At 35.7% G+C, this 27,745-nt stretch overlaps 1 protein-coding gene across 1 annotated transcript in view; it reads right to left on the minus strand.

Moving 5' to 3' along the window:
- rims2b (regulating synaptic membrane exocytosis 2b) overlaps positions 1–27,745 on the minus strand; it is a 186,354-nt gene that overhangs the window by 125,176 nt on the left and 33,433 nt on the right. Inside the window, exon 6 of the mRNA XM_051137658.1 lies at positions 21,515–21,687. Within this exon, the coding sequence (XP_050993615.1) occupies positions 21,515–21,687 (173 nt within the window). The remainder of the gene's footprint in view (positions 1–21,514; positions 21,688–27,745) is intronic.

A 27,745-nucleotide genomic window follows, 5' to 3' on the forward strand; every position in this document is an offset into this window, starting at 1 on the left:
CAAGAATCATTTGATTCAGTTCACAAAACCAAAAAACGATTCAGTTAAAAAAGATTCGAATTTGACCATTTTTACTTCAGTTTCAGGCTGTTCCTACAAAAAGCCATCATACATGATCAGAAGACTTCAAACACAAGCCATACTTTTATGATACCTTTATGGTGAATCAATTCTGAAGCCCAAAAGCTTCAGTTCTCATTTCTTGAAGCTGCATGGAAATGAACAACCAGCAGTAGGTTATTCAAAATTCCTCTTTTAGTGTCCCACTGAAGAAACGTTTGGAACAACATAAAGGTGAGTATATTTGTTAGCATTTTCATTTTAAGCAAACTATTCCTTTAAACGCACTTCGTGTCTTGTAAGGATCACTTTTTAACTAATGGCCACTCCAGTGTGGTGGGATCTGAATCACTTAGTCCAGCGGCGCACACAGACGTCTCTATTTTGGGCCCGGACAGGCAGGTCATAGGGCCGTAGAGTGCCTTGCAGGCTGCTGAATAAATTATTTGTTTCTTTATTTAGTGGATGGCGGCCGAGTCGGCAGCCCTTAAAAGAGGATGCGAGGGAGAAAGTACAAATGAACACACGTCGGTTTCTCTGACGCATACGATGCAGCAGAGCGCAGCAAGAGATGTGGGTGAGACGGGAGACTTTCTTGTCTCATTTGAACCGAAAACAGATTTTCCTCTCTCTTTCTCTTAGATAAACACTGCCCTATTCATCCACTCCAGCCGAGCCCTTTCTAGCACTTTCAATCAGATTTCACACAAAAGAAAAATGCAGTGCGACGCACGACAGCTGAAGTGCAGAAAATTGCAGTGGCGCTGAGCGCGGAGAGCTAAAAATGCGTCGGCGACCCGCTCGGAGCCAAGTATCGCTGTTATTTCTATAGCAAAGTTTGTTTCTCAAGGGCAGAAGTGATGAATATTTCTTTGCGTATTATCAAAGGCAGAGAGATGTCACGCTGCTGTCAGTGACGGAGAGGACGGGAGCTCTGGGAGGATGAAACAGCTGTGGGTTTGGGAAATGACACTCCATGGTGTAGCAAGAAGTGTTGTGTGCAGCCTTTTCGTGTGGAGTCAAAAATGGCAGGGTTATAGGGATGCACAGATACTGAGCTTGTACTGGGTAAAATGCTTTGGCGTGCAACATATATGCACACGTACCTAGGAGACGCATGACAGATGAAAACAATATGTGCTTTAAAATCAGCTCAAAACATGTTTGAAATCTCTGGATCCTCTGGATGGATGGGTTGAGTCTGAAGCTAGAAACAGAGTCTGTGTCCATCATACTGCTCGATTTTGTGAAATTTGTCAACTTGAATCTGCAGGCTGACTCTGACTTTCTGCAACTATAGCATCAATTTCTCCAGACTGTAACTCTGGGCAAATATTAGGGCTGTGTATTAAGACCAAGTTCACAATATGATTCGATTATGATTTCAATCTTGATTCAGTTCCATTTGATACTGATTCATTTGGATATATAGGCAATCATGAAGGCTATAGTACATGTAAATTTTTTTTTCCAAGGAACAAATCTGTCTCAGTAAGGGGGTGTTTACATGGCACCATTTTCAACTAAAAACTGAGAATATTTCATAAGTTTTGGACAATTTATTTTGTACCGAACCTTCACGGTACGGGCATCTCGGTTCGGTGCATGAGGCCTTACAACGAATACAGGCAGATCACCCTTAATCCAGAAGGGGGCGCCCGCAGTAATGCAACTCGGTTTGATAACTGCCGGCAGAATAACAGCGAATGCCAGGAGTTGCGCCAAAGCCCACTAGACAGTGACCATCTACTGATTGAGAACGCGTCTCTCACTGACAAAGGAGTATAACGTTACTTTAAAGGCTTGTGCACTCAACTGTCTGCGAAATTGTATCCTACCTTTCTCATTCGGCACAAAATCAAATATTCCATAATATTTCCATATATGCGATGCATCCAAATGCTAAACTATTATTTATTATGTAAATCATAGACTTTGTACTTCAGTCGCGTTCTAATGGTGACACGGTGAGGCGGGCGCACTGATGTTTGGTTCCAACTGCGTTGTCAAGTTAGCAATGCTAGAAGCCTGGAACTGTTATGTTTTGTGTTTGTGTGCGTCAGCAAGATTACTTCAACTCTTCTTAAATGCATGACTGTTTCTCCAATCATTATTACATATTCAGGTCTTTAGCAACCCGGACCTATATATCCAGCACGGATGAATCTTTAACTGCTCCAATAGCAAAAACTCTCTTGATATTTTAAGAACAATTAAAGAAGAATAAAATAAAGCATATTTCGTTACCTTTTGGAACTTAGAGGGGTTTAATTTGAGCAGATGATTTTTGCATCGCCGTCATCGTCAGAGTGCACTTCCACAGTACATTCAGCGTTTAGCTCATATTCATGAACTCTAGCATATTCGCAAAACTATCACTTTCAATGACTTCAAAATCAATATTTTGCTCGCTGGCAGCTCATTCACCACATCCACCATCAAATAGCAGTAACATTTATATTTTAAGGCATACAGTAATTGCTCTGCAGTAAAGCCATGTAAACCAGTTCAACAACTTAATCTTCCAAAAGTAAAAAGATAATCAGCTAAATAATCAGATGAAACATTGTTGCTAGATACTTGTCTGTCCTACATAAATAACTCAAATGTGATCTGAGAACCTTGACCTACTAGGCAAAGGTCAAGCAGCCTCCCATAGCATGCATTGATCTGCCACTGTTGACTAAGCAAGGCCACCGCTGTCTAACTGACCGTCTTTAATGCTAAACAGATCTTCTTCAAATAGCAGCTCCCAATATCGTCATCATCTTTTTCTGTTCTGTAGTGGTTACTTATTGTTACAACGACTGCGACAGAGGCTCAGAAATCATCTTTCGCATTGGTGGAATTCACTCAATAGATTCACAGTGCTGTTAATCAACCAATCAATGATCTTATTAGGACAAATATCCTGCCAGCTAAATGGCATCATTTAAATTTAACCTCAGTTTAAGGATCAATAAACCAACACCAAACTCCAAGCCTTGATTTATCTTCACCTTGTCTATTGCCTCTGCCCTGACCTTATTAGTGCTGCTTGATAAGGCAACGCTCACTACTGTTATTGCTATAACTCAGCCAACACTGTTTAGAAATGAATGACGACTCAAATCATGTGGCTTGTTGAGGAAAGGTGTGCTATTACTGTTCTAAGTGATCAGACTCAGACTTTATTTCCAGGCAGATGACAAAAAATCCCATAAGCTTATATTAGCTATGTTTCCATTCAATACTGAATGCGCATTTTGAGATACTGCATAAAAAACACTAGATGGAAATGCTAGTATGTGCATAAAATCTTAAAATGTGCATAAAAACGTATGAGATCAACTGAGGCAGATTTTTCTTTTTTTAAAAAAAAACATGCATAAACTATGATGGAAACATATTTACCAAAAACATTTCTGGATGTGCAACAAAAAAATCTCACATCACTTTGCCTCAACAGATCATGTGACTGGATAACTGAACTAGCCAGCAGACCAATATCATTGCACAACATCTAAAATATTATTTTGAGTCAAAATTTATCACATGTGACACTATGAAGGACTGAACATGTCTTCCTTACATAGAACATACTGCCAGTACTAAACTGCTATTCACAACGAATGCGTTTTTGCATTGAAAAACACAAGATGGGGCAATAAAATGGTAAAAAATGCAAGGTTATGAGACACAAGTTGAAAGGTGCTGTATATAATTTTTTGATTGTACTGAAGCGAAAAAATACAGATATTATGCTAAGCACATACTTGTTTCTCCAAAAACAACACTATAGACAGGCACTGTTTTTGTTTTAATCCGTTTGATAACCAATAGTATTTTGACAAACTGGGTTGCCAGTCGGTGGAAAACACAGCATTTTGCAGCAGTGGAAGCCCCCACCTAAAAATCCTCAGCATCCATTTAAAAAAACTCATATTAAAATATTAAAACTAGGGCTGTCAATTTAACACATTAACCTAATTAATTAGTTATGAAAAAATAACGTGATTACAATATTTTAACGCAGTTAACGCACTGGCTCCACTCCCCAGACCTGTACATCATCTTAAATTTCATACACTTGACTGTTGACAAATATGAAGCAGGACAACAACTCCATGAATGCAGTTATGCCCTAAAATTCAAGATATTGGTGCAAAAAAATACCCTGTATGTGTTTTGTCTCATATTTATATATACTGCATATCAAATGATATCACACAGGCAGCAAGAGCAATTTGACACGATCTATCATTAGCTTAAATGTGATTTTATACAACAGTTCAGTAAATAAAAAAAATGACATTGTGTTATATTTTAAACATTATATGTTTTTGCTCAATTTTGCTCAATTAGCTTTGAAGCCACAGCAAAATTGTTGCGTGTCTCAGAGCAACACACCGGTGTTTAGTTTCTGAATGAATCTGCGTTTTGATCATGTGAATGACTCATAAAGACATTTACCACCACCTACTGGCAGATTTAGTTTTAGTATAATTTCATTAAAAAATAAATATATAAATAAATAATAATAATAATAATAATAATAATAATAATAATAAGGGATAGTTCACTCAAAAAAAAATCTGTCATCATTTACTCACCCTCATGTTGTTTTAAACCTTTTGTTTTGTGGGACATAAAAGAAAGTATTTTGAAGACTGTTGGTAATAAAGCTGTTTTGGCTACCATGACTTTCATTATATGAACAAAAAATACTGAGATGTTTCTTAAATGATCTTCTTTTATGTTCCATCATGTTATAGCCTAAATGTTTATGTGTAATAAATTTTATGCTGAATCAAATAAAATATTTGTTTCTAAAGCTACAATTTGTGATGTCTACTTGCTACTTTCTCATTTACCACAAAAATAGCTTTAAATACTCTTTTGTGGGTATTTTCATAGTCAGATTTATTTATTTTTTGATTAATATGTGATTAATTAGATTAATTAATCGACACATCATGTAATTAATTAGATTTTTAAAAATGTAATCAACTGACAGCCCTAATTAAAACATGAATAAATCAACTCATCAATTTTACAATGTAAAGCTCATCACCTTACGCTCTTAATTAAACTCATTCCTATTATGTGTCCTCAATCTGGCAACCCATATGAGAATCCAGTCTGAAGAGGAGGGGGTTGGGTGGGAGAAACAACTCATCTAGTATTTTAAAATTGGACTGCAGTACCAGTTACAACCACTAGCAGTCAATACTACATCTTTAACTTATCTTGTGCGAGTTATTTTCATGTGTGGGACACTCCAAAAGACACACGATGTGTGCAGAGCGGTCACACGCATCTGCTAAGCTCATTTTCACACTAAAATGAGCATTTAAGACATGCTTTTTTTGGATGTTAAATAATGGCACAGATAACAGTAATTTAACGAGTGCAAACGTTAGTAAATTGCATCACATGATTCATTTGAATACTCTCCTCCCATTTATTTAGAATCTGAAAGGGAAACTCCTACACTGTAAAAAAGTTTTCACCAGTTTCAACTTAAAAACATAAGTTTAGCAGCTGCCTTAAAATTTTAAGTTAAATGAACTTAAAAGTACAAGTCATTTCAACTCACAAGTTAAATCAATTTAAAAGTACAAGTCATTTTAACTCATTTTACTGTAATGTGTTAAAATGACTTGTAGTTTTAAGTTGATTTAATTTAAAATTTTAAGGCAGCTGCTGAACTAAAGTTTTTAAGTTGAAACTGGTGAAAACTTTTTTTACAGTGTACAAATGCATATTCAATAAGGACAGGTGCAAAAATAGCTGTGTCCATGACATTTCAGCACTAATTCTTCACTGTGTGTCTTTAGTAAATCCAGACAGTACTATTTTAATGCCAGAAGTTTAATTTCATTTCTTATTTTTTCTAAGCCTATAGGATATATTTAAGACAGGTTTATACAATATTCGCCCTCTTATATTATGTAACATTTTCATGCCAATTCATTTCAAGTCAATTTATTTTATCCTTTAAGCAAAATGCAGATTTTTGAATGTTCTAATATATATATATACTGTCAGCGCAATAGCCGTTGCGCTACGGGAGTCCCGTGTTTGAATCCCGACTTGAGGACCTTTCCATATATATATATATATATATATATATATACACCGTATATATGTTTTGCCATATCGCCTGGTCCTAGATGGGCTTTTATTTGACAGGCCAGTTAGTAACCACCTAGCAATGCACCCACAACACCATGGCAACTGTGTCGTAACATTTTATAAAGCACTCAGAACTCCTTAAAACCACATGCAGCGGCCTTTTTTAGCAACACCTCTGCAAACACCCACAGCACCCCAGCACTGTGCCAGTGAGATCTGCACAGGTAAGCAGCCCTCACACACACTTTATTCGGAAAATATCAAAACCTAGTTCCATTTGCATTTTGTCTCCAGAAGTTACAAGTTAATGTCACTATAATCTTTTAGAGCCAGGATTTTCAACCAGGGGTCTAAAGCAAAGTGATATGTATTATGTAATAATATAAGTTAACATAAAGTTAAGGTTACAAGAAAAAAAATGTATTTGGGAGATTGCAAAATAAATTGGACTGTGAACCTACCCAAAAAAGATTATTTAAATCTACATTTGTTTTAACCAAGTATCAACTAGACATTACAAATTGTAGCTTTAGAAAGAAATATTTTATTTTATTCAACATATTCAAATGATTCATTCAGGAATTAAAGGAGTGCTATTATGCTTTTTCACTTTTTGAATTTTAGTCAGTGTGTGGTGTGTATCTTTGGGCATAAAAAAGATCTACAAAGTTACACATCTCAAAGTCCACTCCAAAAGGAGATATTTTGTTTAAAAAAAAAAAAAAACAAGAACTACAACGAATGGCTTCTTTGGATTACAGTGTTTGTTTTCCACATGCAATGATGTCACAAACTTGCACTAGAATAGGCTAGGCTGATCAGTGATGATGTTCTTTGATAATGTTAGGCAGCTTGTAGCCTTATGCTGGAGCTGGTTTCGGGCACTGAAATTAAGTATGTAAATAATTAAATAATTTAACACAATAATATCATGTATCGGCAATCTCGCAGGCTGACGATAGGACCCAGCACTGCTGTAGCGTATTATTTACTCACCCTCCATGCATCCTAGGTGTATATTACTTCCTTCTTTCAGACAAATGCAATCAGAGTTATATTAAAATTTATCCTGGCGCTCCCAAGCTTTAGAACGGCATAGACAGGTGTTTCTCCTCATCAGTCCAAAACAAGTCCAATAATATGCATCGATCCATAATAAAAAGTGCCTCACACAGCTCCGGGGGGTCAATAACGTCCTCCTGTAGTGAATCAATGTGTTTTTGTTCGAAAATTATTCCATATTTAAAACGTAAGAATCGCTTTAATCTAGCTTGCGCTAAAAGTTGTACACAGAACTTGCTTCTTTGACAAGGGGTGTGACAGTACTGAAACACAACTAACCAATCACAACACATTTTGTTTTTCGGAAGGCGGGCCTTTATCAAACACGGAACTAATCGAGCCTTATGTGCCAGGCTGGGAGAAAGGTATTACAATAATGTAAATTATTTTAAAAATAATGCGTTTTTTGAACCACCAAGCATGAAAGCATGTTCTAGTACACCCCCAAAATTTAAATCAAGACTTTGTAAAAGAGCATAATAGGACCCCTTTAAGTAAATGGCTCTCTTTCATGAATGGGCCTTTGAATAATTGATTCACACAATTCATTCAAAACGCAGATTCATTCAGAAACTAAACACTGTTGGATGTTGGATGGAGACGAGCAACAATTCTGCTATGGCTTCAAAGGTAATATGTTCTCTGCAAAACTGAGCAAAAACACAATAGCAACTTGTTATTTACTGAACTGTTGTATAAAATCATATTTAAGCTTGTGATAGATAGGGACAAAATCAGCACTCGTGTCATATTGCTCTTGCTGCTCGTGTGATATGTGATGTACTGTAGATATGACACAAAACGCATACGGGGCATTTTTTTTGCACCAATATCTTGGATTTTAGGGCATTAACACGTTAAAATGGCAGCCCTAATATACATAAACTAGTTTAAGTTTAGGGGGTCAGTATTTTTTGCAAGAAATTAATACTTTTATTCAGAAAAGATGCATTAAATTAATCAAAAGTCAAGAGTTACATTGTTACAAATTAATTTCAAATAAATTCTTTTTTGAACATTCTATTCAGAAAAAAATGCAAAATATTTTCTCACATTCTGCACAACAGTCTTCAACATTGATACTTATCAGAAATGACTGTTGAGCAATTCAGCATATTAGATTGATTTCTGAAGGATCATGTGACACTGAAGACTGGAGTAATGATGCTGAAAATTCACCTTTGAATCATGGGAATAAACTACATTTTACAATATATTCATATAGAAAACAGCTATTCAAAACTGTAATTTTACTGTTTTTACTGTATTAAATGCCGGCTCGGTGAGCAGAAGACTTTCAACACAGACAAGCTGATAATGGCTGTTATGCCATATGATACATAATAAGCATATTTACTGTCATCAGTGGAGCTGCAGCTCTTTGACTTTCCACTACTTGAAAAGAGAGAATCACCCAGTCCAACATTATAACAGCTCCAGCCCGCATCGGGATGGGCTGCTCTGACTGTCCATCGATCGGTTTGGATTTCCATTAAAAGGAGCTGGCGCACAAGGCCTGACTGATTCAGAGCGAGTGCTTTTGGGAAGAGAGTACACTAGAGAAAATACAGCTCCTAAATAATCAATGATTGAGGGAGTAAATCATCCAGAGTGAAAGAGGCCGAAATGTGGCCGGCAATTAATTAGGACATCTGAGGGAGTTAGATTCCATTTCTGTAGCCCACCACTCACATGCAATATCAACAGCATTAGCACAGAGACCGGGATACAAGAAAATGATTCGGTCCACTGAGATATGGGTTGCTGCTAAGTGCCTATAAGGCTTTTGCAAATACAGTAACAGCCTGAATTATACAGCACAGGGAAATGTGTAGAGATACTGCTATAAATGTATGTGTACTGTACTGTATATATATATATTTCTAAGATTAGAGTATGTTAAAAAAAAATGCTACTTCAGTCTTTCTTCTACAGAAGCAATTTCTAAATTATTTTTTTTGTGTGTGTACCAAATATACCTGGAATTACATTAAAGCACTAATGCACTAACTTCCTGTTTTTTTTGTTTATAAATAATAGATAAATAATAATGTTATAAATGGCACATAAAGTGATTCATCTTGTTTTTTTTGTTTTTTTTTAATAATATACAAATGCACATTTTGAAGCAACTGAATAAGCCTGCAATGAGGGTCTCATTATCATCATCACACACAAAAACTCATCAAACAGACTCATTCACTGGCAGTCTGGGAGTCAGGCTTTCACTAGATAGCATGTAGCAGCCAACTGCATTAAAGTCTGTGATGTTGCCAATACATAACTTAAGTATCGGAAAACATTATGCAGCATAAGTGAAATGATTTGTGGATGATGGGTAAAATCTTTCAAAGGTGAACTACGTAAACCAAAAATAACCTCTGAATAAAACTGTCCGACATCATAAAAATAGCTACAAAATTATGTGATTCACTTTTTCACTTGTGATTATATGCTCCTAATAACAAGCAAAATAAGTGCATTTATGCTCAAGCACTCCCCATTTGGATGTTTAAGTTAAAGGGGACCGACTGTGCAAAATTCACCTTATAACGTGTTTGAACACTGAAGTGCAGTAAAAATCCACCCATTCCTTTATTTATAATCTCCACAAATCAGAAGCAGTATCTGAAAAAATGCGGTTTCAGATTTCTCCCTACTGTGATGTATATATATATCGACTGCAATAATATTGTAATTGTTGTTTTAACGATGTTCAATTTTAGATTATTGAATATTTTGCAAAAACTATTCAAAACACCTAGACTGCAGTGCACGCAACATGTGAAGTCTAGTACGTGTACACATTAACAGTGCTTTCTTTCACTGCATGATTCAGTCTATTAAAATACATTTACAGTGATCACAAATTCAAGACATGGGAACATATATGTATAGATTTATTCCACTTTCATATAGATAATGAATATTACATGAAGAGTGCTGTTTTCTTCTCCAAAAATTACCATCATTACAAATGTCATATTGATTTTTAGTTATTTTCATAAAAATAATACAATTTATATACTTTTTAATGTCAAATGCTCATCTTGTCTTACTCTGCCTGGACTCTGCCTGTTTTTTTCCGGTTCATGACAGTTAGGGTATGGTGAAAAACTCCCATCTCATGTTCTCACTCAACTTTAAAATCATCCTATATCACTGTTTTACCTTTTTTGTTAAGGGTGTTCGATCTCCTTTGCATGCTCACTTTGCAAATACTGGGTCGGTACTTCTGCAGCGATGTAGGATGATTTTGAAATGATTTTTGAAGTTGAGGGAGAAAATACGATTGGAGTTTTTCGACATACCCTAACTGTCTTGAGCCAGAATACACAGAGTTCAGGGAGAGAAAGACAAGACGAGCGTTTGAGATTAAAAAGTTTTTAAATTGTATCATTTTTATGAAAATAAGCAATCGTTTCGCTACATAAGACCCTTCTTTCTCGCCTGGGATCGTTTACAACCGCATTTGGGATCGTTTGAAGCCGTATTTAAACTGCATTTTGAAAGTTCGATATCAGGGCACCATATCAATACATTATATGGAGAAAAATGCTGAAATGTTTTCCTCAAAAAACACAATTTCTTTACGACTGAAGAAAGAAAGACATGAACATCTTGGATGACAAGGGGGTGAGTACATTATCTGTAAACCTTTGTTCTGGAAGTGAACTTCTCCTTTAACTGTGACTTGTTGCCACCTACTGGCAGTTTTAATTACACATTTAAAGTATCTTTTTTTTTATTTACATAATTTCAAATATCAGTATTGACCGTTTTATGTTTAAAATATCAAAACATTATTTATGCACATTAAATGCATTCATGACCTGCATTAAACAGTGTGTAAATACATCTAAATGACACTTCAGATGCAGCTTCTGAGATTCCTGTGCACTGCAAACACAAATTTTGTTAATACTGATTTCATTTGCTTAGTAACACCCCAAATGTAAGAATCTGACCCAAAAGGTAATGCACACTTTTTGAAAAAATGGCTTTTTTAAAAGTTACATTTATTAATAATTTAAACTTATTGGTAAAGACTTTGGTAAAGAAAGAAATTTCTATCACTGTAAACTGACCACCATACAGAATATGAAGAATATCAAAACATTTAAGAATCAGCTGTTCATGGTCGTCCTTAAGATACCAGCACAATAACACACTCAGCAAAATATCATCTATTTATGGTTATCGATAAAATCCCAGAAAGTATTAAGATATTATTTTTTTGTCAATATCACACACCCCTACTGTGATGTCACAGTAAGTCACAACTAGTGACAATCTGCCCAATTTGAATTGACCCCGCCCTGACTGAGCCGCACATAATCCAGTATATATATATCCTCGCTATAGCTCCTATTTACACATTGTCTGTGCCACAATGCAGATATTGTTTTTGGATGTACAAATGAGAGTCTCCAAAGACTCTCGACATCTGAGCCACGGAGAAACTGTGGATGAATTTCATTTATGGAAGGAAATGTGCCGAAGCATTTTATGCCAGATTGCTTCGTGAACAAGGGTCAGTTCAACACAGGATTTGCACTGAGCTGATTCTGAAAGATGCGTCAATACCAGCTGTTCATGTTTAAACATCATATCCAGAACAAGTATTCTTATTTCCTGAAAGTTTCTGTACTTGTACTTGTTAGCATGCTGTACAGCTAATGTGGCTAAAATGACCACTTTCTCTGACTGTATTCACAGAAAGCAGAGCTATTTAGTCAGTTTTATCCCAAAAACTATCACTGTTTGCATATTTCATAAATAATTACTGATATTTTGGCTGCGTGAGAATCTCCACAAAGCGCAGCCCCCTCTTCTGTAAAAGGGGTGGAGGCTTCAGCTCATTTTCATTTAAAGGCACACACACAAACAGCATGTTTTGCTCACACCCCGAGAAGGGCAAATTTGACACGCTATAATAATAATCTGTGCGGTATTTTGATCTGAAACTTCACAGACACATTCTGGGGACACCTGAGACTTAAATTACATATGTGACCCTGGACCACAAAACCAGTCGTAAGTAGCATGAGTATATTTCTAGCAATAGCCAACAATACATTGTATGGGCAAAATGATCGATTTTTCTTTTATGTTAAAATTCATTAGGGTATTAAGTAAAGATCATGTTGCAGGAAGATATTTTGTAAATTTCCTACCGTAAATATATCAAAACTTAATTTTTGATTAGTAATATGCATTGCTAAGAACTTCATTTGGACAACTTTAAAGGTGATTTTCTCAATATTTAGATTTTTTTGCACCCTCAGATTTTAGATTTTCAAATAGTAGTATCATACCAAACCACACATCTATGGAAAGCTTATTTCCAGCTTCCAGATGATGTATAAATCTCAAATTATAAAAAAAATGACCCCCTATGACTGGTTTTGTGGTCCAGGGTCACATATTAATGTAATATTTTGTAATTGTTTTTCAATGCATGTTACTACCAGGAACAAAAATGCTTGCCTTGATCACTTTTATCAAAATATAACAATTTTACTCAAAAAAACTAATTTGGTATTCCTGGCCAAAATAACCAGCAATTTAAAAAATGCTTGTCAGTTTTTTATTATGCTACTTCAGCACAAAATCCTGGAGTTTGTATTTATGGGGTTTGTAACTGATTGATCGTAGGGCTACTGATTTTAGCTTATGCACCTCAGTTTTAAGTTAAAAAAGTCATTATTTGTGGATATTATTGGCTATATTCATTTAAAAACTGAGGTGCATGAGCTCAGCTCAGTGAGGCCTCAATCAGCTCCAAAAAGAAATGCAACACCTGTGCTAATTGAAAGAAAACAAGCTGATAAAAAAAGCAAATATGAATAATACAGCATGCAGAAATTTATTAGCAAAAATTATCTCAAAAATGATGTTTGCAAGTTGTTATACCCAGTTTAAACAATATCAGTATTTTTCAGTCCAATGCTATAACATTAGCATTTTTTTGGGAGGGGTGGGGTATGGGGGGACATAAGTGGTTTAAAACTAAATGTGTGATTGTTCTGTCAGTATGTTTCATTTGTGAACACTGCCACCCAAACTTTGGTTCAAACCAAGTCTTCCAGACGAATTCTGATACATGAACACAAACTAAACGACCAAAAGCAGAACATGATGTCACAAGATGCAACCCTAAAAATGTATGCTGCTGTTTTGACTCATTTATACATTTTGAAAGCTATTTGTAAAGTATAAGCTTGCAAAAATATCACCATACCTCATTTAATATACTGTTTCACTAAGAAATGCGTCAAGTTACTTAATAAAATAAGAAAGCCATGTCATTCTTACACAAAACACATGCAAACTGTTTCAGGTCCAGACAATTTTTAAACACTAATGTAAACGCTCAAAACAAGCCTAATTAATCTGTATATTTGTGATTGGAGATACTATTTGAGATACGATTTGTGATTTGATATTTGTATTGGAGATACTATTTTACATATTTTGTGAAACAGTTGCCGCCATGCCATTTCTCAAATCCTTTTCTCATCTTATTCAGACTTTATGCAGATGACACATGCACATGTCAAAGTGTTACTTGAACAAGACGCTCCTGTGAACACAAGACTCTTGTGAAAGGCGCCTGCGAACAAACCCGTCCAAGAAACCATGACTGTGTGGCCTGCATGTTGTGAATAAAAATAAACTCTTGTTTGTTTGTATTATGATATAATCCATACGCACTGTTTCCAGGCATGCCATAATATTGCTTAATAAATCATGACTTCACTGAATGACTCACTAGGACATTTTCCCCAAAGCAAGTTATTGTGCCCGAGTTATAAATAGCTCAAGGCTCCTCATAGTCTGAATTAGCGTCGTAAAGAAACTCTCAAATCCACTCCAGCAAAGAATCAGCACAAAAAGCATCAGGGAGAGCAATTTATTACGGAAAAAATAAACTTCTAGAAGGCTTTTAGATGCTAATTATTCCTAAAAAATACATCTGACCAATGTATATTAATGCACTATGAAAGGGGCAAAAGAAAAACCTGACATTATCCCATTGCCTTATAAGTGCAAGAAGCGATCCCAGGGATTTGCATGTGAAAGTGGGTAAGTAAACAATTTATTGTGTTTAAATAAATAAATCACAAAGTGCATTGGCAACTACATTACCAACTGTTTTTTGCATGCTGCCTACACTTTCACTGTCAACCTCTGGTTGAATTTAAGTTAGAATATTATGAATCAAATTGCTAAATGACTACATTAACCTAAATTAAATCATTTTAAAAGTCAAACCAGGTAGAAAAAGCTAATCAAAGCAGTCTAATAGCCTACTATTAAATGAATGGCATTAATTTCGGGCACACTACTGTAGCAATATAAATAATTTTATTTATAAATGTATTTTGTAAATGTATTAGTGTTCCCATGTTAAGCAAAAAGCACAATGTATCAAATGAAGTCGTTTGGCACGGAGGCGCAGTTACCATTATAAAACACCCATGCGAATCTTAAAGCGATAAACAGCGTCGTAAGTTTAAAAGCCACGGATTCTTCGGTGTTTTTTAGCAGTCGAATGTCAACCTACAGCACCGGATGTGTCCGTAATGTATTTGTGTATTTGTTTAGCTCTGGTGTGGTGATCGGTGAGCGGGTATCGATCGCCTCACCTGCCGTTCCGCGCCTGTCCCAGCAGCTCCGGCTTCGAGATGTTCTGTGGTGGCTTAAAATGCGATAGAAAAGAGCTACAGAACTGTCGCATTGTCCCAAATTGCATTTTCACCTAACCCCCTCCTCCCTAACCGAACCCAGTAGTCTTCACTTGAAGAAACAACAGCAGCAGCAGCAGCAGCAGCAGCACACCCACAGCCCCGCGACCGCTACATCCGACGCGCTGCCGTGTCGATCAAGTCCCATATTTTCCCGGAGATCTGATGGATGTGCGCCTCATGCTCCAGCCCTGAGGTGCTGCTGCGGCTGCTGGGAGCGGGGGATGGATTCTGTCTGACGGCGTGCCAGAGAGAGAGAAAAACAGCGCTGCATTTTTACCGGCTGGAATATCTGGAGCTGCGTCCATGCGCCACCGTCTCGCCTCGGAGAATCAGACAAACTGGAGCAGCACAGACTCTCTCTCTCTCTCTCTCTCTCTCACACACACACACACACACATATCATTCCTGACGCTCTCGCACGGGCTGCTTTATTGCACGGGTCTCAGTGAGAGATGCGCAAACGGGAGCGCGGACGCGGCGTCTGTTACAGTGAGCTCGAACGGGAGAGGCAAAATAGTCAGCTGCCTAAACTGCATTTCTAGGCTAGTGCATATGATACCCAAAAATCCTGTCTAGGCAGTCGGCTTACTAGATTTTGAGACACAGCCAGCGCGCTCTACAGTGCGCGACTGATATGTAACACCTTTGCGAACCAAGCTTATTTCATTTGTCTTTTACCTCGTGGACGTAGTGTAAAATGTATCACTTTAGGAAGTGATATTTGAAGAGGATCTGGCAACCTAAGGGCGTCTCTGTACTTGGCGAATCGAGTCTCCTTTGGCGTTCTGGGACGTGAGTACGCGTTTTAATTTCTTTTCTGATGTTTTCAGCGCTGCTAAAATCATTAACCACATTTTACAGACATTTTCTTTCATTCGTTTCTCTCTTTCTCCATGTCATCATCATTATAAAAGCTAATCACGGCTGCCATCATCATCATCATCATCATCATCAGTGACATCATCACAAGGGATCATCACTTGAGCATCCCAGTACTCTACTTAGTCTAGTACAAAAATAGTCGTCTAGTACTCTACAAAGTGATAGAAATGGCAAAATCACAATTCGAGGAATGGACGATAACGTTCTGTATAAGCCCATGCTATTGTGGGATAAATGCTTGTGCTCTTTAAATTTGGGTGGATTCTGATTGGCTGCCTGCCAATGGTTTTTATACTTCAACTGAGAAAGAAAAAAACATTCTGAAGGTGATTCTAACCATATCGTTTCTCCATGTTGTTATCGTTACAACTGTGTGGAGTTTGCTGTTCTCACAGAATTTCAACAATTACTAAAACTTCATAGGTATAGTTATCATCCTTGGTGTGAATGGGCCTTTATGTTGTGCCGGGTTGAATGAATAGTTCACCCAAAAATTTAAATTTTCTGAAAACCCTCAGGCCATCCATGATTGAGAGGATTTTGTTTCTTCTTCAGAACAGATTTGGAGAAATGTAGCATTACATCACTTGCTCACTAATCGATCCTCTGCAGTGAATGGGTGCCGTCACAATGAGAGTCCAAACAGCTGATAAAAACATCACAAAAATCTACACTTAGTCCACATGCAATTATATTATTAAAGCATGCAATAATGATGTCAAAAAGTGATGGGTCATTCTTGAACGATTCGTTCACTTTAAACGAATCTTTAATGTGACTCGGGACGAACGAATCGTCTCGGGGAGTGATTCGTTCAGTCACGCATGCACAACATCCTGTTAGGTTCTGTGCTGGAATTAGTTCACCTGTTTCAAGTCTTCGGGTTTTTGGAGTTGTTCAATTCATCTTATGGGGCTGTCACGTGATAAACGAACGGCTCGAACCCAAAGACTCGAGAGATGAAATAATCAATTCTTTTTCTAGCTCACACTGCATTACTTGAGTGATAGGGCTGTCACGTGATGAACAAACAAATCAAACCCGAAAACTTGTCTGATAAGAGGTGAGGTGAGCTAATCACAGACTAAAGACCCAGGTAAACAATGAATTAATCTTTTCTGTTTCTTATAGCAGTATAGTTTTGTCTAGTTTTGTAGTGTGATCAACGTTTGTGTAAGCAGTAGATGTGTTAGGGAACATGTAACATTTTAATTATATTTTGCTAAAATGAACAAAATGACTTCAAAAAAGATTCGTTCATTTTACTGAACGAGACTCAAAGGTCTAAGTCAGTGAAATGATCTGAACTTCCCATCACTAATGTGAAACATGGATGCTTTACATTTCTAAAGCATATAAAGTGAAAAAACTTTTCTTCATCAGCTCACCTTTTATATAAATGGAAAACCATAAAAACTTTCATTTGGCCCCTTCTTTTCAAGCACTCGGCTCACGTATGCACATACCAGTGGCTCATCGTTACTGTTGGACAAACTGGAGCGCTGAATGAGTCGGCAAAAACGGCATCATAGGATTGGATATGCTGGTATTTTGGCTCATTTTGAATCAGAGCGACTGTCAGGCATCTGAAAGTGAGTTTTGATTGAGTAACTTGTAGATTTGTGCTGCTTAAGCTACAAACTGTTTCAGATGGTTCAGTCCGATTTGGTAAACTGATTCAATTAGTTCACTAAAAAGAACCGATTCAAAAGAATGATTCGTTTGTGAACCGAACATCACTCTGGACCGTTTGCCTGAGACTCTGGATTACAGGTAATTATGTTGTAAATAATGTTCAGTTTCTTGCACAGACTGATAATTTCACTTCATAAGACCTTAATATATTGTCAGGAGCTTTGAAATGCTTTTTATTCTCAAAGACAGGAAGCCACTGACTTGCATTTTATGAATTACCAAGGACAGTTTCAGCAAAAAATCTTCTAAAAGACAACTCCATCTTGGATGGCCTGATGGTGAGTAAATTAACAGCAGATTTTCATTTTTGGTTGAACTGTCCCTTTAAAACATCTTAATGATGGATATGTTTCTTACAAACATGCAGCTTTTTACTTCTCAAGACATTAATTGATGTACTGGAGTGGTTTTGATTACTTGTGGATTGTTGTGATGTTTTTATCAGCTGTTTGGACTCTCGTTCTGACAGCGCCCATTCACTGCAGAGGATCCACTGGTGAGCAAGTGATATAATGCTAAATTTATCCAAATCTGTTCCCATGAATGAACAAACTCATCTACATCTTGGATGGCCTGAGGGTGAGTTTATTTTCAGCTAACTTTAATTTTTGTGCGAACTATTAATTTAATATGGTGCTGGTTTCGTCTGGTTGGTTGAGTTGCAACAGTAACTGTATAGAGACACTGTAAGTGATTGCTTTAAGTATTGGAGGGATGTTGTGTGTGAGTGTGTTTGCATTCAAAAACAGCTGAGCACAGCTGAATGAAACAGAACCTTGAGACACGTCAATCATTATGTCTCTGGCACTAAAAAAAGCCCCCAGCAAGATGCAATAAAACAGAAATGTATCTGAAGCATATATACCAACAATTATATAACACATCAGACAGAATTGCGCCATCTCATGTGTCCCATTCCAACCACGCAAGTACTAGGTGGAATAACATGTTGAAAATTTGAGCAGTCAAAATTGCTGAAAAATGAATTACCTACAAATTACTGAAAAAAAAAAAAAATACAAAAAACTGAATTAATGTCAGAACCAATGACTACCGTCATCTATCTGAGCTCAATGTGTGAGTCTGTCTGACGCTGATGTGGCCTGTAGTCAATGCACTTTCCTCATTAGTTCCTGGACCACTTACAGCCCCTAATGATCTGCTGGAAAGAGTCTGACGGGATCTCTAGTCCACTTTATGAGACAGGCCAGAGATAATGGGTATTGCTGCTCATAGCTTAGCAGTGAAATATCTGGTCCAGTCGTGAAGGTTGTAAGCATCACTAGTACTATTACTATGTAAGAAACCCACTTTTAACCCTGAATACTGTCCAGTATTCTTTACCTTTGTGTAAAAACTGTTTGCTTGTATTGAATATGCAAATCTTAAAAGTATATATATATATTTAAAAAGTACCTGCAGATATTAGTTAAATAAAAATTACTTTTAAGTATATTTAGATTTTAAAGTACACTTTTAAAATGGCACTTTGTAATAAAGTTAAATTAAAATGAACATTTAAAATCTTTTGTCATGCCTAAATTACACTTATTAGCATGCTAAGGCACATGTAAAGTACTTGTTTATAATTTTATTTTAATTGTAGTGTGTCTGTTAATATTATTTGATATTACTGTTTTAAAATGTGTAATTACAGATATATTTAAATACATGACAAACAAGTTTCAGTGGAAATGGCATTAAAGTATATTTTGATTTATTAAACAGTGTTGGGGAAAGTTACTTTTAAAAGTAATGCATTACAATATTGAGTTACTCCCTAAAAAAGTAACTAATTATGTTAGTTACATTTCATGGAAAGTAATGTGTTACTTTACTTTTGTGTTACTTTTTAAATCTGGGCAGGGCTTGCTTGTTTGTTTTTAATATAAAAAGATCTATTTTTTGGCAAATGCAAAAGCCTTTTCACACCAAAAGCCTCAGGCTTTGAGACAAGTAACTTCATGTCTGTACAGTAGGCCGCATAAGAAAAAAAATCAACTCTACAACAATAACAAAAAAAAAAAAGGGAAAATAAATGTTATCTTGAATAATTTTTGCTTATTAGTATGGTTGAATTGGATCATTGAAAGTCGTCAGCAAAGACATTGGTTAATAAAATGGGATTAAATGCATAAAGGATATTTGTATTAACATATTTAATTATTGCAGGTTTGCGTCATATTCTGAGCTGAATTTCACAGTTTTTATTCATTTTGAGGAATACTCAATCTGTTTTTTGTGAGTGAGATGAATTAATGCATGTTCACATTTATTCTAGAACTAACATCTTACGATTTCTTTCAACATGGGGACAGGAGAGCTTTTAATCTATAAATCGGGGGAAAGTAACTGGCGTTACTTATTTGAAAAAAGTAACTCAGATATTTTCTTGTCAATTAAAAAGTAATGTGTTACTTTACTAGTTACTTGGAAAAAGTAATAATATTACGTAACTTGCGTTACTTGTAATGCATTACCCCCAACACTGATTATAAATGCCAGTATATTTGTCAGTATATGTCATGCATTCACACCTGAATGAATCAGATGTCCATTGATGTATGGTTTGTTAGGATAGGACAATATTTGGCCAAGATACAGCTATTTGAAAATCAGTAATCTGACGGTGCAAAAAAATCTAAATCTTGAGAAAATCACCATTAAAGTTGTCTAAACAAAGCATTTAGCAATGCATATTACTAACCAAAAATTAAGTTTTGATATAGTTATGCTATGAAATTTACAAAATATCTTCATGGAACATGATTTTTACTTAATATCCTAATGATTTTTGGCATAAAAGAACCCATGTTGACCCATACAATGTAATTTTGGCTATTGCTACAAATATACATGTGCTACTTAAGGCTGGTTTTGTGGTCCAGGGTCACATAATTTGTTAAACCTGCATTTCTTCTTCTGTTGAACACAATAGAAGATATTTTGAAGTATGTTGGTAACCAGACAATTGCCAGAATTTTTTTTATACTATAGAAGTCAGTGGGGACCAGCAACTGTTAGATAACCCACATTCTTCAAAATATCTTCTTTTTTGCTCAGAAGAAGAAAAAAACTGGTGACAAGTGAGTCAAATAACTGCATTTAACAAAAATTTAAACTGTGAAACATTTTAATTTAATTTTATGCAATGAATTGTCCAAAAACATTATATTAAGTATATTCATTTAAACTAAATTATTTCGGTAATAGGTACTCTTTTTTTTATATATGCGCTCTATATATATTATATATGCACTCTATATATAGTATTACATATATTACTCTTTTTCTTTTATATAAATTATATGTACCACATATCAATTACAATATCCTAGTAGAGTAGCAGAGAGCTGAGCACAAGCAGGCATCACTCACTTCATCATTCAATTCTTAAAATGTAACAATGTAGTTACTGCAAAATCCATATCCATTAGTTTTAACCCCAGGTACCTCTGAGGCAACACTCACTGAATGTTGCTTTGAATAAGAAAGTATCAGCCAGACCTCCAAGAAAATTGTCAGAGCTCCTTCAACACAGCAAAATCCTTGATGCATGGAAATGGCTGAATATTACATACGCTGCTAACAAAGATCTCAAACATTTGCCGTTTCCTGTTTATTAATGCTGCTTTGAGTGATTTTCTTAATTAACACACATATCAAATGCATGTCCTGAGGAAATAGCGAAGAATACAAAAAATGAATCATATTGCAAAGATATGCATTTAACAGCAATGAGGTCTGTTTTCTTCACTACAAATTACATCATTCAGTCATTTCCACTCCTTAAATCTCAAATTTAGAAGAAATTATACTCAAAGCATTATCACTGAGACAAACGTAAAAACCTTCTGACAACATCAGACCCCCACAATGCTGACCTGAGCAACATTTTACATTGTCTGAGGCTAAGTAAGGAGAGTAAGGTATGAATTTCTGACCTGTCTGGGATCCCTGAACCGTTTCTGAGAGGGTCCTGGTTTGTTCCGGCTGGGCCTCCCCTTACTTTGGCTTGGGGCCCTGATCTGGAGCCCTCAGGACCGCTGTAGAACCACGCTCCCGACTTGGTGAGGATTTCTTGTTGTTTTCGGCACAGGTTGCATACCCACATTACCTACATAGAAGATGACAAATTAGCATTGAGGGAATTCAGTGAAATATGGGATTAGAAGCACAAAAACAATACAATAACATACCAAGATGTGCAGATTTCAGAGGTACAGTATGGTCTTCTAACTATTTGTTTTTTTATAATACAGATGCTACAAACATAACACAGGTCAGTCAGAGGATCTTGGCTACAGTGTAAAACCCCTACACCATCTGGCAAGGTAAGCAGATGCTTCAGCTATCAGAGTATCTCCTACTATGACAAATAAAACATCAATCCATCCATCCATTTTCCAAAACAATTGTCCTATGTAGTATTGCAGTGATGCTGAAGCCTATCCTAAATATAAAAAAAATAATATAGAATAAAGTTTGTTTTAAAAAATGAATAGTTCTGGTGCTTGATTTTGATTTTTAAGAAACTTCCACCATGCTCAGACTTGTCCATCATCTTCACTCATCAGTGTTGCCAAGTCCATGTTTTTCCAGCGTAACTGAACACTGTTGCCGCGGGTTGTTTTTCATGTCCATAGGTTGAAGCGACCCCAACAACGTAATATATAGCCACTGGAATATGATTTTTACCAGGGGAACTATGCCAAGAAACATGAATTTTATGCCCGGAACGTGATTTTGACCAGGGGACAGACTCAGAAATGCAAATGGGTGGGTTTTTAGTGAAAACCTGGCAACCCTGTCTGAACAAGATGCAGGATGATGACCGACTGCATAATGTAACCTAATAGAATATGCCCTAATTTCAAAATATGAGGGCAAAAATGCCTCTGTATGGGTTTTTGTCTTATATCTATATCATATGGTACAGTTTAGTAATATCACACGAGCAAGAGCGCTGTTTCTTCCAAATATCTGCACGATTGCAAATGTGATATTGATTTTATACAACAGTTCAATAAACATTTTAGACACAATGCTATATCAGGACTGTCTGTTTGTGCTCAGTTTCACAATCGAACATAGTTCCAAACAAAGCTTCAGTAAAACTGATTTAAATCCCTGGTTTTGAACAAATCGATTCAATGATTCAGTGAGTCATTTGCTTCGTTCCTGAATTAATAAATGGATCTCATTAAAACAATGACTTTCTGCCACCTACTGACAGTTTTAGTTTTATATTTAGAGCATTGTTTTAGTAAAATAAAAATAATAAAATTATATTTCAGTATAAAATGTTGAATCATCATTATAAAGCTATTCAAAGCTATATTGACTTTAAATGATCTTTTGGGGATAGTTTCTTAAATTGATGTGCGGTTAATTTGCTATTAATTAATCGGCATATCATGCAGTTAATTAGATTACAATTTTTAATCATTTGACAGCCCTAATTTAAATACAAGATATAAAAGTTTCAATATAAATGACATTAAAGTATATTTAAGTTTTTTCATAAATGCTTGTCAGTACATTCAGCAATATGCTTTAACCATATTTCAGAAACAACAGAATTATGAAATTGCATATAATGTTCATTTCATATCAATTAAAAATACAGTGCATTTTTACTTAATTGCAATTTACTTGCAATTACTGTGTGTCTGAAAATATTAGATTCTGTTACACTATTTCCAAAATACATACTCTCTTTAAAGCATAAGCTGCATAAAAGCATAAGTGTACCTCATTTTCACAAGTGTGTTGTGCAATGCGCAATCTAAAACATATCACTATCAATAAACAAGAAGTGGAAAATTTCAAAAAACATAAACTACAGTTAAAATTCAGCTTTCTTTTAATTTACCATAGTTCCAAACCATAACATACCAGGTATCCTCCATTTCCCTTATGCACACGGTGTGTGATGGGTTACATGATAATTTAGTAGTTAGGGTTATAACTATTATTTTGGCAGAGAATATGTTTGTAAGACTGTGAGACTGACAGACTGACACATCTATGAACTGCACACTCACACACACTAAAGTCATACAGTCACATTTAAAGCACACACTCATTTAAACTGAGCGTGAGACAGTGAGAGCGAGTAAATCAATGACACCCATTAGAGCTGCTGCTGGAGGAGAGTGGTCACCTGCCTTTGCTGAGTCACCAGAGACAGAGAGAGAGACAGACAGAGAGACAGACGGTCCAAACGGGAGAAAATGAGTTGGTGTGTGAATGGAATGGGCTCAGAAAATAGAACAAGAAGGCCATTAGTGACAGCCAAGTAATAAGGAAATATTGCCTGAACAGCTTTCAAATGGACTGTGGACGTTAAAGTGCTCAATGCAAATGCTGCTACATGAGAAATGCATTACTGCAGAGGTTACACAATTTTTTGCATTTAAAGGAACACAAACTAGTGACAGATACAAGACTTGCAGTATAAAACACTGCAAATAAAACCTGAAAAACATAAAACTCCTGATTTGTAAAAACAATGTGGTTTAAATTAACCATGTACAAACATATAAGTAATTTACAAGTATGGAGAGACTTGATTACGTCACTCGCAATACTTTATAAGAGTTATAAGAGTTTATAAGAGTACTGCAGAGCTGCCTTGGCACCAGTTGTTTGCTGCGATTTTATTTTTTATTTTTTGATTGGTGGATATTTCATCACCGGAAACTGCACTGTTAAAATATATATAGATATTTTTTTAAATGAAGATTATAGCAAAAAGGCACATTTTTAACATCAAATCTTCATCATCTGTTTTTTGTTTTATTTTGTTTTTTCTATCATGTAACTTTTTGGTCCTTACAAAATAGGTGAGTACATACATCTTGGCGTTTAGTGTGGTCATTGATATTACCTAAAACTTAAGATAAATAATGTGGACTGATAGCTTTAAAAAAGTAAAAATAATTAATACACAACTGTAGAGCTCATGGTAGATTTTTACAAGTGTATAAATTAGGTTAAAAGTTAATTCGTCTATAGAGAAAATGAATGAGATTTATAATTGTTGCATGCTAATGCTCTTGAAGAAATAGTTTACTTTTAATTTATTGATTTTATTTACTTATTCATTTATTCATTCATTCATTCATTTCTTTCCAGTAGCAGGGAATGTTGTAATACCATATGGGGTAAGTTGTCACAGTGAAAAACAAAAACTGTAAAAAGGGAACCTATAAAAATATTATTCATAGTTTTGGCCAACAGAAATTGAATGAATGAATGAATGAATGAATAACTTTATTTCCATAACCCGACTGAAAAACGCACTTTTCGGTGTTTTAAAATACACCGTTCAGTTCTTTCATGTAAAATCTATTTGACACATGAACGTCTAAATGCACGCTCTGTTTGTTCACTTGTTTACTAAACAATACTAGCAAAAATATTTTGTTTTTAGGACAGAACTGAAGAAAAAACATACTTCGAGACATTTTAACTGCTAGAGAACACGCACATTTGTGTAACTGGACTAAAGACTCAGAAGCCAAAGTTACTGAGACATTGCCTTGTGACAACCTGTGACAACTAGTCTCACCTAAACTTAGCATAATGGATTAGTTTCCTACCCATTTCGTCGTTGCGAGTCATTTTGTGTCCGTCGAGACGCGATGAACGGCGGTAGAAGAGATGTTTATAGCCTGTAATGGACTCAGGTGCACCGCTGCGTCCGCCGCATCCGTCAGAACGAGAAACGATCGGCTCGATTCGACTGGATTCTGAGAACGGCATGTGAAGCCGCTGTCAGTTCTGCGCATGTGTGACAGCGGAACCGATCGGCGTTTAAGAGGCTGAATGCGCGATGAAGCTGAGGAACTCACTGGTCTTCGCTTTAACCTACATTATTTACGGATCCTGCCGCTATCAAGCCACTAAGCCGGAATTCAGTTCATTACGAATGCATGCCGTCTCAAACCGCCCGAAAAAACACAGGTAATAACAGACACGAAGCTGTAGCCAAACACTGTAAACACTAAAAAGCCAAATACACTCAAACAATAAGTGAATGAGAGTCCTCAGAGTAATTCATCTCTCTCAAAAGCTGTAATGAAGTTCACCTAACATGACCTCACAATGTGTAAATAAAGTTTAGGTGGACTTAACTAAGATTTGCAATAAAAATATGTGCTTAAAAATGGCTAAAAACATCTATACATTGTAGAAGTCAGACACCATTAAACTCGCTTCATTCTCACCCAACAGTTCACTGTGCAACACAATTAACTCTTATGTATTGTGTTTGTATTCAATAGGAGAAAATTGGCTTAAATTGAGCAAGTTTACCAAAAGGAAGTCTAACTGGCATAATGTTGACTTCAAACAAAACAACTAGTTAAAATAAAACAGCGACGGCAGTAAACAAATCTGAAATTTTGCATTAATTCCAAATATCTATTTACACGTTCACATCCGTCACAGCAGACGTGTTTGGAGCACAAATAAACATGCCTTTCTGATTTTGGAAATACACACACACGTGTTTGAAATAAGTGGAAACAACTAATGTAAAATTAAAGCATTAGTTCACTTTCAGAATAAAAATGTCCCCATAGTTTACTCACCCCATGTCATCCAAGATGTTCATGCCTTTCTTTCTTCAGTTGAAAAGAAATTAATGTTTTTGAGGAAAACATTCTGGGATTTTTCTCCATATAGTGGACTTTAATAGGAATCAACGGGATGAAGGTCCAAATTGCAGTTTCAATGCAGCTTCAAAGGGCTCTACACGATCCCAGCCAAGAAATAAGGGTGTTATCTAGTGAAACAGTTGGTAATTTTCTTTTAAAAAATACAAATTTCTACACTTTTTAACCACAAATGCTCTTCTTGCATAGCTCAACTTCACGCATTACATAATCACATTGGAAAGGTTGTGTGTGACGTAGGCAGAAGTACCGACTGAAGTGTTTACAAAGCAAACATCCAAAGAAAGTCAAACAAAAAAAAAAAGTTAAAACAATGATGTCGGACAGTTTTGAACTTGGAGGAGTTGAGTTTTTCACCCTACCCTACCTTTTTGGACCAAAGTACACAGACGAAGAAATAAGCACACATGACCTTTCAAGTACATGCATTGCAGAGCCGATGCAAGACCAGCATTTGTGGTTAACGAGTTTTTGTTTTTTGTTTTTTCTAGAAAATGACCATCATTGGCCACCAATTATCAGGAAATATTTATTCTGGAAGTGAACTAATCCTTTAAATTAGGGATACTGGGAAAGCACATCTGTAAAGCATTAGAGTTAGATGGGATCCAAACTTCAAATAAACTTAAAATCCTTAAATAAAAATAATTAATCTCTGTTTAGATATTAATCTGAAAATACAAGTCAAAGTTTCATTACCTTGCATATCTATATAATAATGTCTGTGTTAGCACCTGAAGTTGACATAAAATAAAAATTAACCCTGTTTTTAAATGTTACTGATACATTTATTTAGTTTTAACAAATCGTTTGACCTCATAATGTTTAATCATGTTTTTTCATCACTAGAACAGATTTGTATAAATGTAGCATTACATCACTTGCTCACCAATAGATCCTCTGCAGTGAATGGGTGCCGTCAGAATGAGAGTCCAAACAGCTGATTAAAACATTACAATAATCCACACGTAATCCACACAACTCCAGCCCATCATTTAGCTGTTTTTAAATCTAATGCATCGCTTCTGTCCAAAATACAAAAACCCTTGGATCCATTGGAGAGTGATGTAATGCTAAATTTCTACAATTTATTCATTTATTTTCCTGATGAAGAAACAAACATCTATATCATCCACGTCTATATTTTCATAAAATATTTATTTTGGGGTGAACTATTCCTTTATTGCATTCATAAAAATGTATGCATATTAATGCATATTTATGCATATTTTAATGCATAAGATCTTTTTATGAATATGCCTAGCCACAGTTATAATACATTACAATATTTAGCTATGCATTTTAACACATAACACACAGAACTGAGTGTTAATCCTTTTAAAGTAGAATTATATAACTCAATTATTCACAATTATTAGTTGCAATTATTCTCATTGTAAGGTGTTGATACCCAGTTTTAAGGCATGTTTTTATAACGAGTTATTATTATAAAGTGTGTGTGTTTTTTTTTCTTTTCCGCCCATATAAAAT

The sequence above is a fragment of the Labeo rohita genome, chromosome 19 (genome assembly GCF_022985175.1).
Source record: "Labeo rohita strain BAU-BD-2019 chromosome 19, IGBB_LRoh.1.0, whole genome shotgun sequence".
Lineage (NCBI taxonomy): Eukaryota > Metazoa > Chordata > Actinopteri > Cypriniformes > Cyprinidae > Labeo > Labeo rohita.